Genomic DNA, 19,061 nt, shown 5'->3' with positions numbered 1-19,061 from the left:
TAGGTACTAGAAGGTGATCTAAAGTCTCCCCAGAGCCTTCTTCTATACAAACATAATAACCTCAACTCCCTCAGCCAGGAATAAAATAAAGTCAGATGTGCTGTGAACCAAAAAAATCACCAGCAAAACTCTGGCAAGGCTTTGCCAAGCACTGATTAGAGACATGGTAGGGCAGGATACCCTGTGTTCTCTCTACCATGACCTACAGGAATTGTAGTGAAGTGACAAATTTTATTCCTCCTACTATTCCTTGCACTGCCTGTTCTCTTAGAGATTTACTGTCTAAATACATTTGTCCTTCAGTGACCATACAGAGACAGAATTTCATCTACTTGCCATTTTACCAGCATCATTAACCCTCCTGACAGCCGGATGACTACAATGATCTTAAAGGTAATCACTAATACCACTAAAACAGCAACAGGAATAGAAATTTGCTAGCGAGTTTATCAGCTTACATATGTTCTGAACACTTTGTAGGTGATAGCTGGTGTAAATATTTGATTTGCTTGTTCACTTTGCTGCTCAAATATTAAAAAAAAAAAAAAAAGGAAAAAAAAGAAAAAAAAAAAAAGGAAAAAAAAAAGCAGGGCTAAGCCATGGGAAAAAAGCCTGCTTTTTAAACACATTCCTGGGACAGCTCTAGGGAGAGGTAAATTGTGCACACATGAACAAGATGCAGTTCTGTGTGGGACAACAGATCAAGTAAGTTGAGTGTGGGGAGGGAAGAAGCTGTTGTAGCTGGCAGGTTTCTGAGAGCCACAAATGAGAGCAGAGCTGAAGGAGGAACAGCCATGGATGATGGTTACCAGCAGGAAGAGTTAACAGGTATTCAGTGAAGGATCATTGCAGGAGGCTCAGCTGCAGCCACTAGACCTGCTGGCAGGAGAGGCAAGCATGGGGAGGATCCACTGTGCAAGGACATCATGAACAAAGATAAAGATATGTGTGCAGACCTTGTAAGTGTGAAAGAAGAACCTATTTCTATATTTCTATCTCTGAGCTCTGCCTGTTGCAGTATCCCACCAAAACGGATGTTATCGGAGCATTGAACACCACAGCTGTTGCAAGTTTTTGTGCTGTTTTTCTTTTTGGGTTTTTTGTTTGGTTGGTTGGTTTTTTGTTTGCTTTGTTTGTTGTTTTGGGGTTTTTTTTACATGAATTATCGGAGTTCTCATCTCTACTGTCTGTTTCTGATTAATGTATCTTTGACCCAGGGAGTAATGAAATATGGCCTTCCCCATCAGAAAAGACACGAGTACTAAACCTTTAGGTGTAGGAAGTTTTTACAACCCTTCTGATTTTTCTTTTTGATATGAAAATACTTGTGAATGTAATTTCTGCAGCCTAGACAGTCTAGACACTTGGCCTGTTGTTGCATGCACGAAGTACATGTGTGTGAGTACTGAATTGGCAACTGAGGAGGAGTTGGGTATGGAGACAGATTTAGTCCTGATATATCAGCATTTCCAGGAGATAAAAGCATGGATTTGAGTGAAGAATTAGAACAGTCTAAATGAATGATATCGATATTACTCAGACTTTGCCCTGATGTCATTTCCTGAAGAATTCATGGAATGGGGGAAAGATGCACAAAGAGCAGACAAATGTATGGAGTAAAAATCAGGGATTTCTTCCTCTTCTGTAGAAAAATATGAGATGTTGCTTGTTGAAACCTGTGACAAAATATGTTTTGGACATTTGGGCTCAAGAACCTGTTTTAAAAATGCTTTCCATAGTTCTTGCTGTTGGAGTGGAATCTTGATCTGCTTTGCCCGCCAAGGTTCTGTCAACACTGAACAGAGTCCAGTGGGTGCAGAGTCCCAGCAAGTGATTTGTGTTCTACTAACTTAGGGAGATCCTGCACCCTCTTTTCTGCATCACTTTCACTTCTCTCTGACCACCTTTGAGAGCAGTACTGCTTTACAAGACAGATATTTCAATTCTCTGTGAGATTTGGATTCTTCAAGCACTCAACTGTCATACATAGGGCAAACACATACAGGAGAAAATAAGTAATGAACAAGTTTGAAAAGAGCATGAAATAATAAGGTGAGGAAGTAAAAGTCAACAGAATGATTTGCATGTGGGATTTCTGGGCGGATAACGTAGGGAAAATAAATTCTCTTGTCTCATTAACAATAAAATCAAAGTTTGAAGGAAGAATTCATTTTGAGAAGTACAGTCAAGAAGAGTCTAGAATCATGGCACATCACTGAATAGAATTTTAATGCAAGGAAATGTACCAAAAATCTAGTTAAGTGATAACAGAGGGAGCCAGGCAATATAAACTGATGGGCTTGAAGGTGTTAGAGAGAGTGAGAATTTCTTTAATATAAAGAAAAATGAGCAATGAGGCATGAAAACTCTGGTGGTGATCTTTGCAGACTGAAGGAGACTGTGGAATAAGATACAAGATGGGAGAAACCAAAGCAGTTTTAGGATGTGGACATCTGTTCCATGATAATAAAATGACACAGTTCGTTTCTGGGTCTGAAAAAAATGTGCAAAGGCTTGTTGTGGAGATCAGCTTTCTCCAGGTGGGGGGTTCTATTCTGGCAATAGATGATTGATAGATGAATCTCAAGTGAAAGGAAGTCAAGTGGTCACATACTACACACTGGCTCTGAGCAGCATACTAAATGTCACAAGATCTGAGTTAGCAACACTAGAGAGAAGCTTTCAAGAGAAAAATATCTTGAACAGAATCTGAAAGGCAAAGAAGCAGAAAAATAGGTGAGGCAAAAGATTTCTGTTATTTATAAAAAGCCGTTTAGTACTACATTAAAATAATATAGTTGTCATTGCATGTGGAGTCTGACTCTCTCTCTAGACACTTGCTTAGTTCTTCAAAATACATATCCTGTTGTCCCAAAGTTTGCCCCTTAAAACTCCTGTGATAACTGCCTTGCATATCAGAAAAAAAGGAAGCATAAACTGAGGCAAGGATCTGTAGGGATTAGACCAGAAGGAAAAGGGTCAGTAGATGATGCATAGTATCCAAAATATTAGTCTAGTGATTTTTTTTTAAGTGTAGGTCAGCAATATAAGCAAGATATGCAGAAATCTGTCATAGAGCAATGCAAGACTGGAACTGAGCAAGATTTGATATCCTCCTCACAGATAAAATCAGAACAAAGTATTCCTCTGCATTCAGCACAAAACCCTACTTATTTGCAGTGACATTTTCCACTGCATATGTTGGCACTCTCATTTGTGGGGTAGGGTTTTTCACTGTTGTTTTTCAGTGGGGTGGAATTTAAGGTAGATAATAAAAACTGAAAGCATTCCCAGATTTTCTTTTCAGAGAGTTTTGCAGCTAACCCTGCTGGTAAGTGTCAGTTTAGGAAGAAACTATTCTCCAAAGACTGTTGCTTAAGCATCTTAAGTTTATGAGCTAGAACTCATCTGTTCTGTTCTAAGCTTTTAAAAAATGCAAACTTCCTGCCTAAGACTACTCTTTAGACCCATTTCTATAATCAGTGGGAAGTCAGCAACTCTGATCAGTGAGTGGGGAGAGTGTGGTTCAGTTTGGGATGACTTTACACTTGGGGAACTTGGCTCTTGATATTGACTATGGAAAGATCTAGATGAGAAGTCATCTAAAAAGCAGGTCTCTAGTTTAAGTTTAGTTACCTGAGCTGAAGCTTTCCTCATTAATTGAATCCTGAAGATTAACCCTTGAAGTAACATTCAGATTCATAACAGTATGTTTATGCAACAAATATAGGCAATTGTGTTCGTATCTGGCAGCCAGAGCAGTAAAATCATCAGAAAATAATTCATCAGCTTCACATCAAAATATACAACCGTGTGTTGTATACAAAAGAACCCAAAACAAAACCCAAGCTTCTTTCCAGATAATGACTGTCTGTCATCAGGAAAAAAAAAAAACCATAACAAAACAAAACAACCAAAAAAACTTTATTCTCATTTCCAAGGAATGAAATCTGGATCTGCTGGGGTTTTAGTTTTCATTGATCTTTTTAAAAGTGCTGAGGAAATGTTTGTTCTCAGGGCACAATCTCCTCCAGTAAAGCAGCATGCGCAGGCTCAGTCCCAGGGCACGAAGCATGCGCAGGTCACACCATCCTTCAGGAGGGGCTAGCACAGTGGTTCCCACCCACAGGGTCAGGTACTGCTGCTCATCTTTCTGACTCCCCCTTCTGATGTTAGCCACTCTTCCTCCCCTGGGAGGCAGCCTTCATTTGGCTTCCTTATGTTCAATAAAATACCATTCTCAACTTCCAGCACAGCTCCAGAAGCTGTGCAGATACAAATCCATCCCCAACATGCTGAAAAAAATGCAGGGTAGTTCCTCTGACCAGCTTGGATAAATCACCATTTCTTGTCTGACATGCTACTGCATCCTTTCTCTCATAGGTTCCAAAACCCGTGTCTTTGAAATGGGACCCAGGATGAGAATTCCTTAACTCTGTGGTAGAAACAGATCACCAGAAAGGGAGGAAGGTGAAAGCAGTGCAGTTTCTTTCTACCTGAAGAAAAATTCAGCTTTTAAATTTTTGTTCTCCAAGAGCAGTGGGAATTATTTTGGACCACTTAAAAGATTATTTTGGTGGCTTGATATACAAGAGATAGCTGGCTTCTGCAGCATGTTTTATCCTTGCTCAGAATAAAGAGTGGGAACCACTGAACTAGAAATATTTTCCAGAAACAGTCATGCAAAGAAATAATGCATTTACATCCCATCATGCAAGCCAGATACTCTCCTCTCTATCCTTTTCCTAGTATTGGAGTTTCATAAACAAATAGTATGTGTATGGGGAGAGAAATAGTGAATTAATTCTAAGAGTGAATCAAACAGCCCTCTGCCATGGATTTACCACTTTCACCTAACAAGGACAAATGATAATCAGGAATTTATTCCATATTTTTCACAGTTTAGAATGACCTGATGTAATTAGTCTCAGGTAACTGGAAGCAGAAGGTAGTCACATTTATTCCAGCATTTTTGTACTTTATCACCTGAACTTATATGGGCAAACTTAGCTTTGGAAAATCAAACTTTCTGAATGAGGTTTCCAGAAGTATTCTGTATTCTGCTTTGAACATTTCGCAATAAAAATTACCACCAAATTAATGTTATGACAGACATGAATTCTGCAGTGAACCTGTTCAACTGATCTCAGACAGTCCATGAGATTTCTTCAGATAAAACAAAGAACATTCCAGGTAGTTCTAAACTTTAGCCAATCAACTTTCCCTTTTATTGAGTAGCATTCTTTCCTTCAGAGACGATCTCACAAAAATGTTCTGTCTCAAAATAGTTGACTACAGATTCCTGAAAACTAAAGACTTCACTTTGCACCCTGAATCTTGAGGTCTAAATTTGCAAGTTTCTAATGTGTGAGGAGGAAACATCCCTTCTAAGTCAACAAATTTCCACACTCCTTGGTGGTGTACATCCTCACGGGTATTTAAGGGTGGGTATGACTCAAAATCCACTCACCTACCATCCAGATTATCTGCCCATAAACTTGAGCACAAGCCAAAACTTCAGCTCAAATTTGGTGATCTTCAGAAAAAGAGCCTTTACATACACAAAAGGCCTTTGCTCAGCCCCTTCTCTCATCCACACTTTCTAAAGGGATTGGGGATGGATGAAAATAAATAATGTCTCATAAATCCATGGGAAGAATAATCCAAATGGAATTCATTATGAAAACAGGATGGGTATTTTCCACCAATGGATGCAGCCATTGTAGGTAGAAACCATATGGATGCTGACCCACTTTTTGCTTCAAAGTGAACATGTTCTGTATCAAGCAATAGAAAGCAAATTGAACTGCAAAATCAAAGTCTCTTGACTATTTTGCATGGGCCAATCATCACATGAAAAAATGGAGTGCTTTACTTGCTGCTCTCCGAAAGCTGAAGAGCTCCAGCTAGAAAAGCTGAGTTGCATATTGATGATTTCATGTTTGTGGAATGAAGTTGGAATGAGAACAACCAGCTAAAGTTGAATGACAGCAAGGTGTGGAATAGAATAACATACTTTGCAATTCAGTCAAAATATTATTTCTAATGATATGTCTTTCATATTCCTGAAATGCCACAAGCTATTTCTGTCTCTTTGCAGGAAGGTAAAGTTCTTGTCCCACAGTTCAGCAAGATAGTTATGCACGTCACTAACTTTATTCAGACGGTCAAAAGCATCCCCTTGTTTTCCATTTGCTGTAACAGAACCTGCCAGTACACATGCAAAGATGTGGTTCCACTGAACTCAAATTCAAAGTAAATTGCATGAATTTTGTTGGCAGGGTTGGGACTGCATAAGTATTTAGTTCTAATAGTATATTTTTCTCACAGTAAATTTCAAAATTATTTTCAGACTAGGCTAGTTTCATTTCCATTCTATGGAGACAGAGAAAAGCACCTGTTTCTAACCAGATCATTGAGAAAGCCAGGATAATATCCCATGTTTTCTGAACAGCAGAACAATTAACTGCTTGCAAGGTCATGCAACTTTCTTTTTATGCTTAATAACTTTTCAGTCTTACTGTCCCTTACTTTTGATGGTGGTTAGGTGAACTACTGTAGTAAAGACAGAAAGTGCAGGCAGAGAATGGCATGCAAGAAATATGAAAAGAATAAGGCTCAACTGTTACTTGAATGTATATACCTAAGTTTTCTTGTGAGGCTTGATCCAAAGAATGACTCCCTACTAAACATGACATTACTGTAAAGTGAAGAAAAGTTATTAGGATGAGACGTTAATGATTACCCATGAGAAGCTCTATGAGAAAGAATGGGAGCTTTTCATTTGTAGTTAATGCAGTCTGAAGATCACAGTGGCTTTTTTCTCCTTCCTGTTTTGGGCAGATGTATTAGGATGAAATGCTTACAGTGAAATTTTACATCTTGCAAAGTAGGGTTTTATTTTCATTTTGTTGTCAGCATTGGTAATACAAAAATGCACCACATTTTATGAATTCTGTCATATTCATGTACTAGGAAGGACAGGTACTGATTATGCCACTTTAAAAAATCAAATCAACTTTCCAAAGGCATAGAAATATTATTTATATTGCAGAGATAAGAAAACAGGGGAAAATTACTTTTCTGCAATCACATAATAATATGTCTAGGAATGAATGTTCTCTCCTGATGTCTATTTCTAAAGCTGGACAATGAGGATCAGGAACAAGACCCTAGAAGAAAGTTCAAAATTCTTCACTAAAGTGCCTGCACATGCAAGTTTCAACACTGGTCAAAGTCAGTGGAACAGCTGTTAACAACAGCACTCAAAAATCAGGCCCCAATATTCATTCCCAAAACACAGACATAAAAAGTTGGTTTAGAATAAAACTATGCCCAGCAAGCAAACACCCATCCTAAATGTAGGTCAGTCTCCCAAATGTTTGCCGAATGATTTGCTGCACACCAGCAGAAATGAGCATTACTATCTCTGCCTCGTAAATCTCCCTTCTTGAGAGATGAGCAGATGAAAAGGCTTTGCAATACAGGGAGAAAAGTAATTGCTGTCTGAGATTTCATGGCACTGTGAGGTTTAGGCATTGATTAAGGAAGAAAAAGCTAGTGGCACCTCTGGCATGAAGTCAGCAAACTCACCATCAGTGAGCCACAGAGAGCACAGCCCCAGTTCCCCCTGGGTTGGGGGACTATACAGGGCCTATAGGGAAGATGCTGTTCTTAAAGAGCAGCATCAGAGCTACCACTTCCCTTCACTGTTTACAGGACAGAGCTGAGCTCCAGACCAATGTCCTCTTCATCAAAACTCGTATCTTCAGTTTTATTTTAAAGGGAGTGTCAATAAGGCCTTGGATTACTGCCAAAATTTACTTGATTTTCCACTATGAAAAGTCCTTCCCTGAAGCCTTGCCTTGGGATCCAACTTCTTAAATGGACTTTTCCACTCATTTTTGACCCCTGGGTTCTTCCCAAATGGTCTAAGAACAAGGTCCTGTATCTATCTGTGACTTTGCCATGATGCCAGCTCCTGCTTCTCTCCTGATCTAGGTGAGATCCTAGAAGGATCTGTCACAGACTTAGACTCTAGAACTGTGGAGTTCCTAAACAGTTTTCACACTACTCAGTAGAAACTCTGACACTTAAAGCACTGCCCACCCTCTAATTTTGACACAGCCAGGACTCATTTTTAGTTTATTAAAAGTTTCTGTGAAAACTTTGGACCAATTCTTCTCTGTTTTCATCAACTACAGATCAGACGATGCAATTGATTACTACAGCAGCATTACTTACTTACTTTCTCATTAAGTAATTAACCAATGGAAGAATCTGGAGACTGAGTATATTTATGGGCTGTTCTCCCCATTAGGATCACATTCTCTTATTGCTCATTTATGTCAATACAGTCAAAGCACAAACTTCAGTTTAGTATGAGTAATAATTTCTATACTAAAGCACTGCAGGAAGCAGAAGATTTTTTTTTTTTTAATTATCTGGTTTGTAAATAAGAGTTTTATGAGACATGGGATGTGTTATTGTCAAAACAACCAGATTTTATAGCTCAGTCCCATTTCTACTGAAGCCAGTGGATGTTCCATCATATGTCTGTTTACCTGGAGGGTTTCCAATTCCTTTAATTGAATGCTTCATTCCATAAACACATTTCTGCTAGCAGGAAGGCTCCCATGCAGGTGCACTGCTGATTTTGCTGAGGGTTATTATATATATTATTATATATATATATTATATATAATAAAATAAAACCATGTTATATCTAGCTAGAATGAGGAGCCTTGAGATTATAGTTTTAAAGATTTTGAGCTGTGAGTCATACTTTTCCTATTTTAATTCAGTGTGTCAACAAAAAATGACTTTTACTGGCCTGAAAGCTACAGTAACTCAGGACTGCTGCAGGTGCAGAAGCTTCTTGAGCAGGGCTGTGACCAACAGTGAACTGCAGCAGTCATTCCCTCACCTAAATTTAATCTGCTGCTGTATCTCAGCTAGAACATTTTGACTCAAGATATGGAATTACGTACTCAAAAGGATTTCAGCTCCTAAGCTCTTCCCTACTATTAAAGGCCAAAATTCAGCTGTTACCAACACTGGAGATGGCTAAAATCTCCAGACATCAGCATTAATGCAACTGAGCTTACTCATGACTGCTAAGCCTGGGGAGGGCCATGGTTGTAAAGTACTGAAGGTCCATGGCGGTTCATGAACTGGGCACCTCCCACCCAGTCATCTTTGAGGAGGGAACGGTGAGCTCATGGTTTTGGAGGCAAGAGGAAGAAGACATCCCTTCCCAATAATTTATCACTAGAGCACTTGCTTGTAAGAAAACTTGAGATAGGTTTTTCTTCTCTGATAAATGAAACTTGAACCATTAAAATTTCTAGGAGAACAGCAAGTGATAATATTTTTTTTGTTAACTTCCTTTATTGAAGTTGTCATGTGCTGCATGAAATATTAAAAAAACCCCCAACAAACCAAAAAAACAAACAAAACAACCAAACCACCCCCCCCCCCCAAACCCCATAATTTTTCACCAGGCCAGGGACTGGAACTCAGACCTGACCTCTGGCTTACAGTTTTCAAATATAGCTACAATTCTTGTTCCTTTTCTCTGCGCTGTAAATGAGGATGCAAACTGAAGTAGCTTCAGCACGAGTCTGTGGAGCTATTTATTCTTTAATTGCTATTGAATTTCATTGCGGGTGACCCATTGATAGCAGTTTAACATTAAGTTTTGACTTACAATTATTGTATGTGCATTTGACTCTTCTACTTCTCTGAAGAGGGTTATAAATATAACATTTCCATTTAACACCTTGCAAGTTGACTGACAGTGGCTGTTCTGCTGCAGTCTTCAGTGACTGACCAGTGTTGGGATTGATGATTCCTTCATTCTGTTTTCTTGTAAATACCCCATCATGATGAGGAACTTTCCCCTTTTTCTTCAGCACAGGTGGCACCAGGCCCTCAAACCTAATGTAGCTTTTACAGCACTGCCAGAGAGATTGTCTCTCCTGCTGCTCCATCTTAGACACCCACCCCTGTATTTATTGCCAACAAATCTTTGCACATGGTGAACTGTCACTGACTCACACCGCGACATTGCTCTGTGCAAGACTGTGGAGCAACAACTGCAACCAGAGTCCTAAATTCCCCCCAGAACAGCCTGGATTCTAAATCCTGCCTCTGCAGCATGGATCAGGAGAAATCTAGACCATGATTAGTCATAAAAAACAATAAAGCTGTTTACAGACAACCAGCAAGCAACACTGCCTTTGTACAATTAGCATTTTAGCTGTGTTGTTAAACTAGGAAAAAAAGCAAGCAGTTAGGAAATGGATTTGTTAATAATTTTTAATGATTACTTGTGGTGTTAGTAGCATGATTTAGTTAACAGCTCATGAATCCACAAAGAACAATTTAGCTTACATCCTCCAACAGCTGTATTAAAACAAATATATTTAATAATGACAGCTACATACCTGGAAGTACCATCCAATTGCTCTTTCCTTTTATAGAAGAGAGGATGCATTACAAGAAAGCAAAGAGAGAAGAATCACATCATAAATTCAGAATACTTTTAAAATATAAATTAATAATCTACTGCTAATACCTTATACCTCTTTTGTTCTTTGACCATAACTGACAGAAAAAGCAGAATAAAAGCAACATTTTCAACTAGCCATAAAGAAAAAAAAAAAAAAAAGTCATATAGATTCCTGAAACCAATCTATGCTGCTTGGCATTCCAGTCTTTGGTGAGAAGTAATTTCCCCAGATCTTATTTCCAAAACACCCATTAAATTTCAGGTTGCATTTGAATCACTGAAAAACCTACACACAATGAGCAAGCTTGAAGTCACAGTAATGAGTCCAGACTCCTTATAAACCTGAGAATTATTCTCTGAAAAACCCTGCAGTCAAGAAATCCCAAGGAAATTACTCTGTGATGGAAAATGCAGGAATAGACAGAGAGTGAGAAGAGATAAAGAAAAGGGAAAAAATGTACTGAGCCTTAATTAAACACTTTTGGTGTTAGGGTTTCATTTTGTAGAGGTTTTCTTTATGAAGCACTTGAAACTGATTTTAAAAATGTACTGTGGCTAAAACAAAAACGGGTGAGTGTTTGTAATTTGTGCTTTGTGAAACAGGAGTCTGAAACATTTCAAGTCACTCTTGAGTGACAGCTGGAGCTTCAGTATCAGTGCAGTGAGCACAACTACACATGGAGACCTCTGAGTTGAGCAGTAGGTTAAGGGCACTTTTTTTTCAGAGTAAGGCACAACAGCAAGGAGTAAAGTTGAAATTAAACCACTACATCAGAAAAGATTCCTCTTCTTTAGAAGAGTTTTCTGGAAATCATCTCTTACCTAAAAAAGCCACACTGATATATATATATAAAGTCTGTGTTCCCTGTCCTAGTTGGTACTTCACAGGAAACAATGATGGGGAGGCAGACAATGCACTTACCTGAAAAATGGAAATGAGACAATTGATTCATAAAACCTCCAGGTAGCAACTAAATCAATCCTGTTAGGGTTAGTAGCATAGTATCTCCAGGCAGCCTAAATTACAAGGGAGAGGAAATAATTAGGGTTAGGTGAAGTTATTTCCGAGCTGACTGCAGCCAGGCTCTTTCAAAGAACATAACAATACACCTGAGTGACTATCTGGAAATTAATTACTAATCAGCCATACCAAAAGAATGTCACTATATGGAAAAGCTATTGACACTGAATTTAATTTGGGAGGGCTGTTAAAGGAGACAGGACATGGAGAGAACCACTAACAGGACATGACATTACATTAGACTAAACTGGTTTTATTGTCCTGTCTGATATGCCTAAAAGAGCTTCAAGCACTGCTGGACCTGTCCAGTAATTCTGGAAGTACTTATGATAGTTTGCCTTCTAATGTTTCATCAAAGAAATTTTGCTGAGCAATTTTCTACTTCAGCAATTAGTTCAAATTAAAATTCTCCAAAAAAAATTCTCCAACCTAAAACCCACTAGCTAAATAGGCCACCTGATCAGTGGAGATGCTTTAATTAAAAATTAAATTCCATTAAATTCCATTCACAACTCATGCCTGCAGCCCCCTCTGTTTGCTAAAGTGTGTTTTTAATGAGAACAGCCATGAATTTTAATGCCATTCAGCCTGTTTCTCCTGAGGACTGGTTTGATCCTGAGCACCAATGCTTCCATTTGTTATCACAGGACCTTTCTCTGTCCCTCTGTGAAAATGCTGTCATTTACTTAACTGCTATCAGGATGTGCTCCATAGCTAGTAGGAATAAATCATTTCAAATTTGTCAGCACACAGACTAATGATTTTAAGCTTACTATGCTGAATTCATAACAAAAGCCATAACTGATGTCCAAATGAAGTCAAGGCTCCCTTCCCATTGAATGTTTGGATCATCCAGTGACATAACAGAGGACACAGGGTGTGTTTTAGTTTTCAAAACCCACATATCCTATTTAAGTTATTTGCCTTGATTGAAACTGTCAGTCTATTGTGCTAATTCTTTGGCTGTTTTCACATCAATAACAACAGAATTGTTTGCACAGAAAAGCATTTTCTCAAGGGAACTGAAAAAAAATCTGTATTTTGTGAAAAATGTGTTTTCAACAGCTTGTTTTCTGTGATTTTGTGGCAGTCATGCAGAAGCCAGTTGGTTTACAGAAGCTAGCAGATGAGATCCTTTCTTCGAAAGATACTGTTCTTCTAAAAAATATTCTGGGACTTGAAAGATTCCTCAAAACTGCAAGGGCCTCTGGATTATCTAGCTCAGTGTGAAAAACTTACAAACACAAATTCTCACCTCCTGCAATGGGAAGTGAGAATTTGGGCAGGGGAGGAGGGGTGGCCCTTGTTAACATGATGCAGCAGTCTTCATGCACAACACTTTTTCAAGGAAGGGGAAAACGACTGCAAACCTGAATGAGCTCAGCTGCTGGCTTTCTTCTTTTCTCAAAATGTTTTTGACGATGCTGCTCCTGGACCTTCAGTGCCAGCCCTGACCCCAAAATGCCCTGAAAGCATAGAGTGATTAAATATTTTAGACATTTCCTACTCAGAGCAAAAGGAGTTAATGATGAGAGGATGCAGATCTGTGGGTATAGAAGGAGATGGCTACATGGAATCCTTGTGCAGTTCCCATGCCTTTCCTGCTGCTCCACTCATGGGACAGGAGGTTGTCATGACCCTCTCAAGGACCACAGACCACACCAAATCATTTAAAGGTCCTCAACAGGCTTCTTGGATATCTACTGCCTTTCAAAATTGGAGGTGTCCAGGTGCTGTGCTACTTTCCATTTCCACTGAAACTCTGCTTGCATGATACAAGGGCTGTGCCAAACCATACTTGGGATCTGGGAGTGCAGGACTTGTGAATTTTTTTTCCAAGTCTGCATCTAGAGGAAAAATATCCTAAAATCTGGGCTTGGGACAGTTTCTGTTGCTATTTAGCCCAGCTCAGTCAGATTTTGTCTCATTCTTATCTGAGGACATTGCAGACAAAGGAAATAAAGATGGGTAAGATGGGTCAAATTCTAATTATTACAACAGTGGACTCCAAGGTCTTCGAGAATACGTGTTATGGGTGTTATGTTAATACCAGTAAATTACCACATGCCAGTGTACAGTCTCATGAACTGCCGTGTGGTTTCCCAGATTGTTCACTTGCTGGATTAATTTTGTCCTGTGCCAATTAGCACTGTGATTTGAGGTGTATTAGGGTGGTATATTATTCCCAACAGGCTCTGTGCAAAGAAGAAACAAGTTCTATTTACTGATACAGACCCTTTCAAGTCTCTGGAGTACTTCTTTAAAAGGGATTTGGCTCCACTGTTGATTTTATTAACTTTACCTTCTTTTTGCAAGTGCACAGTGCTGGGCTGTGTCTAACAGAGGAGGGAAAGGTACTTACTGCAGGAAGAGCAAAGAAAGACACTCCAATGAGAGAGAACGTGGCTGCAATCAGCCGCCCCTCCCATGTTTTGGGGGTCTTGTCGCCGTATCCGATCGTAGCGAGGGTGATCTGTGGGCAAAAGGACCAGGACTTGATGTAAGAAAAACAAAGCCAACAGGTCTGGGTAAATGTCACCATGAGAGCTGCATAACTCTCTTAGCCCTATGGGTGCTCAGGCAAGCAGGGTTCTGGAGTGCTTCGTGAAAATAGGATCTTGAGGAGAGGCCAAATAATTTCTGGTGGCATCATAGTCCCAAAGCACTGTATGGAGAATAGCTTTAGTCTCAAAGCAGCTGCCTCTTTCAGATGGGTTTGCTGCAAGTGAACTCCACAGGAATCTCCTGCCCGCCCTCAGTGTGCAGTTAGGAATGGATTTGCCAGTTAACAGCTTGCAGACCCTTAACAACCCACCCAGAACTAGCTCTACCTGAAGTCCCGGTCCTTTAAAAACAAAGATGCCTTTGTGTAAACTTTCTCCTTTCCGGCACAATTGTTAATTTCCAACTGTGTATATTTTCTCAGCACTGAGTCTGTTCTAAATTTCCTGGATATAAAAGGATATGGAAACATCCAGGTGATCTGTGCAACACTTGGTATCTTTTGACTAATAATGGGGGGAGGGGAGTAGCTTATATTTATGAGTGAACAACATTAAATAAAAAATATGCTGCTGAATTTAAGTTACAGCATGACATAGACTTCCTTGACTATCAGTAACAAAGCAACTTGACTTCTGGAATGGCAGGAATATTCTGTGATTGAATGAATAGTGATGCAAACCAATACTCCTCTCTTCATCAGAAGAGACAAGAAGAGATGTAACAAAGGCCCCTCTTGTTCAGCATCCTACCACCAACGAAATTCCCTGATCTCTGGGGAATGCATGTAAGACACGAGAATTGTTAAGTTAACCTTTCCAGAAATATTTTTTTACTTCCTCCAAGTGTACCCAGAAACATCTTCAGTCCCTGGCTCCATAAGAATCAAAACACCATGAGTGTCTACCTCAGCTGCCCAAGCGTTTGATGCTCTTTGATAGCCCAGCAAAATCATCCATTGGCCAGCTCTGGTTCTGCCATTTTCTGTTAGATGCAGCTCTCACAGGCAGGACAGTGCTGGGATGAGAGCTCAGCCTCCCATAGTGCAGTTACACCTGAAGAGATGCTCCTCTAAAGGGGAAATTCTCCAGACACCAGGAACACAGTTTGATTTCTGAAGGAGGTTTAAGCACCTAAGGGCCTTTGTCTGAAAATCAACAGGGTTGTAGGTTCTGTTAATTGGCTCTGTTAATTGGGGCACCCCTACTTTGGTAATGTTACTGGGTAATGTGTCCTTCATGCAAATATAGCAGCACTTGCACTGTAATCCCTAAAACTTTATCCTTCTTTGATATGAAGTTTTTAAGAAAGGTATATGTTATTTTTGGAGTCACTTACCAGCCCCCACCACAGAGCATCTGCATAGGTTTCAAACTCCTCTTTCATCTCCACCCCATTAGCATCTTTTTCAGGAACATCTTTTTCAACCAGATAAACAAGAAATGAGGATAAGATGAGTGTCAGGAACCCGATGTACCAAGCAGTAATGAGTTCCTGCAAAAGAAACAGATGAATATGGAGGGGCTGAAAAGAGCCTCAATATCTACAGTGGCAGAGTAAACACCAGGAGGAGAGAGAAGCACAGAGGGTGCTGTTGGCTTTGGTAACATCCATGACCAGCCCCGCTCAGCAGTTAGTGGGAAATAATGCAGAGATTTACAAGAATTGGCCCTTACACAGAATCTTCCTTAGGAGAAGCCTGGAGGAACCTGCAGTTGTCATTCTGCATAAAGCTGGGCTAAGGGCTTAGCTGCACCCATAGCTCAGGGGGCTGCAGGGCTCTGACCCTGACCTTGACTCTTTCCTCTCCTTCTGCTCCTGGCCTTGGTCAGTCTTGGCAAGTAAATCAATAGCTCTGCCCTCTACCTACCTCCAGAGAGCCAAGGCTGCAGGATGCACTTCCATCTCTCCAGCCTTATCAAAGCAGATCCCATCATGAATGATGTTTTCAAAATGAATTCATGCAATAAGAACAGACTTTGAAAATATCCTGTATGCAAACAAACCCTGAACTTTGCTGTTTTGGAGAGCTAAATGGTGTTAGCTAACACACTAAAATGGTGTTTCTAGTCCCACTGAGGTGGGGCATGCAGCCACCCAAATTAAAATCCCAGCAGTGTCTGAAACAAGGCAGAAACTTTTTTTTTTAAGGTCTTCAAAAAGGGGTAAAAAAATCAGTATTCCATTTCCTTCTATGTGGACTTTATTTGGACAAAAAAAAGCAAAAGGTGTTGTAGCTGAGAATTTTGTGATTGAATCTTGAGACAAGTGAACAACTTTCTTAGCTAATTTCTGGTGTGCAGTCACGGAAGGAAATTGTTGGCAAAATTGTTTTGTCATTGTCTCCAGTAAAGAAAAGTTCTCACAACCCCTTCTTATCTCCCTCAGCCAGCTGAGGTCTAAAAGTGCATGGTGGGGAACCAAACAAGTAATATTTGAATTAAATCCCACACAATGAAGCCTTCAACAATTTCTAAGCAATGTTTTTGGTATATAGACTTCTACCATGATATGTTTCCTGAGAAACATTTTTGACATAAATGTTTATCTGCCACCTGTCTCGCAGCAAGTTTATATGAGAAAGAAGCAGAAGCTGGTAAGAACTGAAGCATGGTGGGCATCCCCATCACCCCCTCCACAGAAGCATGTCTAAATATGCTATGCCAGCTGGCATTTTAACTTTCAAAACCCCCTAAAATGTCAGTAATGTCATTCATGAGTAAGAAAAAGCAGTATGCATTGGAGTATATGCATTTTTTCTACATCCTATGCAGATGAGAAAACTCATCTAGAGGAATTTCAAGCAGATAGTTTTTAACTTGTAATAACGTTTTTTGAAAATGCAAGAACACAAGTACCTGTCTGGTGCAAGACAGGGTGTGTCTGACTACAGCAAAATGTTATAACAAGCAAAGATGACTTTTAGAAATTTTTGCCTGGGCTCCCAATGCGTCCATCTCTGTATTATACCTAAGCTTCCAAACAGAAATTTCCCTAGTAGCTGCCTTGTAAATCATATTTCTGTGCACATTTCTCAGGCTAATCAGCCTCTTCCCAACTCTTCAGAGTCCTGATCCATCTGTTAATCAGACAAGTCTGAGCAGCCACTGCAAACGCATTGCAACTTCACAGGCATTTTTGTCAAGGTTTTCAGCTTCCTTCACTATAAAAGGGATGTGCCTGCTTCCATTCAGAGTAAAGGCAAAATTCCTGTTGTAACTACGGGAATAAACATGCTCTCACTTCCCAGCACCACTATTGAGCACAGAAAGGTAAAACAAGGGGCAGAAATGGTTCTGAGAATGAAGAAGGGACTAAAGCCTAAAGAACAAACTGCATTTTGAACCGATAAACATAACCCCAAGGCACTGCTGTACCTGTGCATCCTCTCTCTTTCCTTTAAACCTTTCTCCCCAAGCCCCAGCTGAGCCCTGTAAGCTCCTCACTTACTTTGCTATGTGCACAAATAGCTGATCCTAAAAGTTTCCAGGTGCCGCCCCGCCTGTCCATGCGGAGCATCCGTAGGATCTGCAGGAAGCGGAGGCTTCTGAGAGACGTTGCCAGAACATTGCCCTGGTTCCCAACAGCAACCACTGGCACTGAAGCAATCAGCACAAAGATATCTGCAAGGCAAAAAGAACAAAGCCTGCCAACGAAAGTGGCCCCATCACCTGCTTCTTAATCCCTTCTGGTTGTGCTGCAAATTTCCCTAGGCGAGTTTCGATGCTGCCTGAAAATGCCTTCTCTTGCCAATTAATCAGATATCTGCACCTGCCACACAGTCAGTATCAGGCACAGAACCTCCTGGAACGCCCTGGCATCTATTTACAGATCAATGCACTGGACTTGAGATACTGAGCTGCTTGGGAAAGCACGGGAACAGTGTCTAATGCTGACAGAAAATCAGCCTTAATTTCATCTGTACCACTGGAACAACATAGTGAACAGGTCAGCAGATGAGAAATTCAGGTTTGATGGTACACTTACCATTTTATTCTTTTGGCTGAGTTTTCCCACTAAAATCTTGAAGTCAGTACTACTAATTTTTTGTAAGTGCTCACAGGACCAATTTGCTGATAACTGAAAAGGTTTGAAACGTGAATAAATTCTTTTATTTTTCTTTCTTTCCCTTGTTTCCCCCTGCTTTTTGGTCCGTATATACATATACAAGAAGAAAGTGGTAGCTAACAGCTTCAAACATTCTCGGGGCACTCAGTCTTTGAATTGTCTTTTTATTCTCTTTTAAGCCAAGAAGAGTAGATTTCAGATTTATTCACTTCCAATCATTCTCAAAACAAACTTGTACCCGTGACAAATGAGAGATGATTTTAATAAATCCAGGATATCTTCTGTTTTTTACCCAGATATCAATGAAGATTCATACTCAGAAGTGAGATGACACTTCTGAGAAGGAATGAGACAGTATCAATCCCACTTGCTCACACTCTGCTGCCTTCACAAACCTACTAGAAGTATAAGAAGTATCTGTACAACAGTAGCACCCAAAGGAGCACTACTAAATTGAGGATAGCACAGATGCACAAAGAAAATTTGTCACAATTTTGTCTACCATTTAGACCCATGAGCTAAAAAAATGGAGGGAAAGAGAGGCTTGTATTCACGCAGCACCATGGCTCCCAGAGTGTTATGTGCTGTACAGATCAAGGAAAAAACCTAGTACTTGGCCTGAAGAGAATCTAAACAAGTGAGGGTACCCTAAAATCAGTGAATGAATGGGGATGACAGGTGCTCAAGGCAGAGTGAGCTCCTAAATTTTGGCTGCTTGGTTTGTGGATATAATGAATAGTTGCAGGAGGGTATTCAAACATGAATAATGAGTAATTTTATGGGTAATTATAGGCAGTGCCTTCCAAGCCTGAAAGACAACATGGGTGAAATCACAAAGATACTTGTTTGCAAATACAGATCAACAATACAATGGTAAACCAAATCATAATATGAAAGGAAGCTGTGGAAGACGGTATAGAATTGGGTTCTCAAGTGGTTTGAAACTGAAGGCAGAGA

General features: G+C 39.9%; 1 protein-coding gene across 3 annotated transcripts in view; it reads right to left on the bottom strand.

Annotated features, from left to right (window-relative positions):
- The window catches only part of KCNQ3 (potassium voltage-gated channel subfamily Q member 3), a 193,607-nt gene that overhangs the window by 18,250 nt on the left and 156,296 nt on the right, over positions 1–19,061 (bottom strand). For 2 of the 3 annotated variants that reach the window (XM_066175786.1, XM_066175777.1), the window contains exons 4-9: positions 17,487–17,659; positions 15,375–15,530; positions 13,897–14,007; positions 12,905–13,000; positions 11,436–11,530; positions 10,449–10,475 (exon numbers count right to left, since the gene is read on the bottom strand). In XM_066175786.1, coding sequence (XP_066031883.1) covers positions 10,449–10,475; positions 11,436–11,530; positions 12,905–13,000; positions 13,897–14,007; positions 15,375–15,530; positions 17,487–17,659 — 658 coding nt within the window. The remainder of the gene's footprint in view (positions 1–10,448; positions 10,476–11,435; positions 11,531–12,904; positions 13,001–13,896; positions 14,008–15,374; positions 15,531–17,486; positions 17,660–19,061) is intronic. The other variant, XM_066175795.1, reaches the window with a different exon arrangement.

Source organism: Chamaea fasciata, unplaced genomic scaffold, assembly GCF_029207755.1.
Source record: "Chamaea fasciata isolate MVZ Bird 193981 ecotype frontalis unplaced genomic scaffold, bChaFas1.0.hap1 SCAF_1, whole genome shotgun sequence".
Classification (NCBI taxonomy): domain Eukaryota; kingdom Metazoa; phylum Chordata; class Aves; order Passeriformes; family Sylviidae; genus Chamaea; species Chamaea fasciata.
Note: the sequence above shows the minus strand (reverse complement) of the source record. Positions and strands in the feature narration are given on the sequence as shown.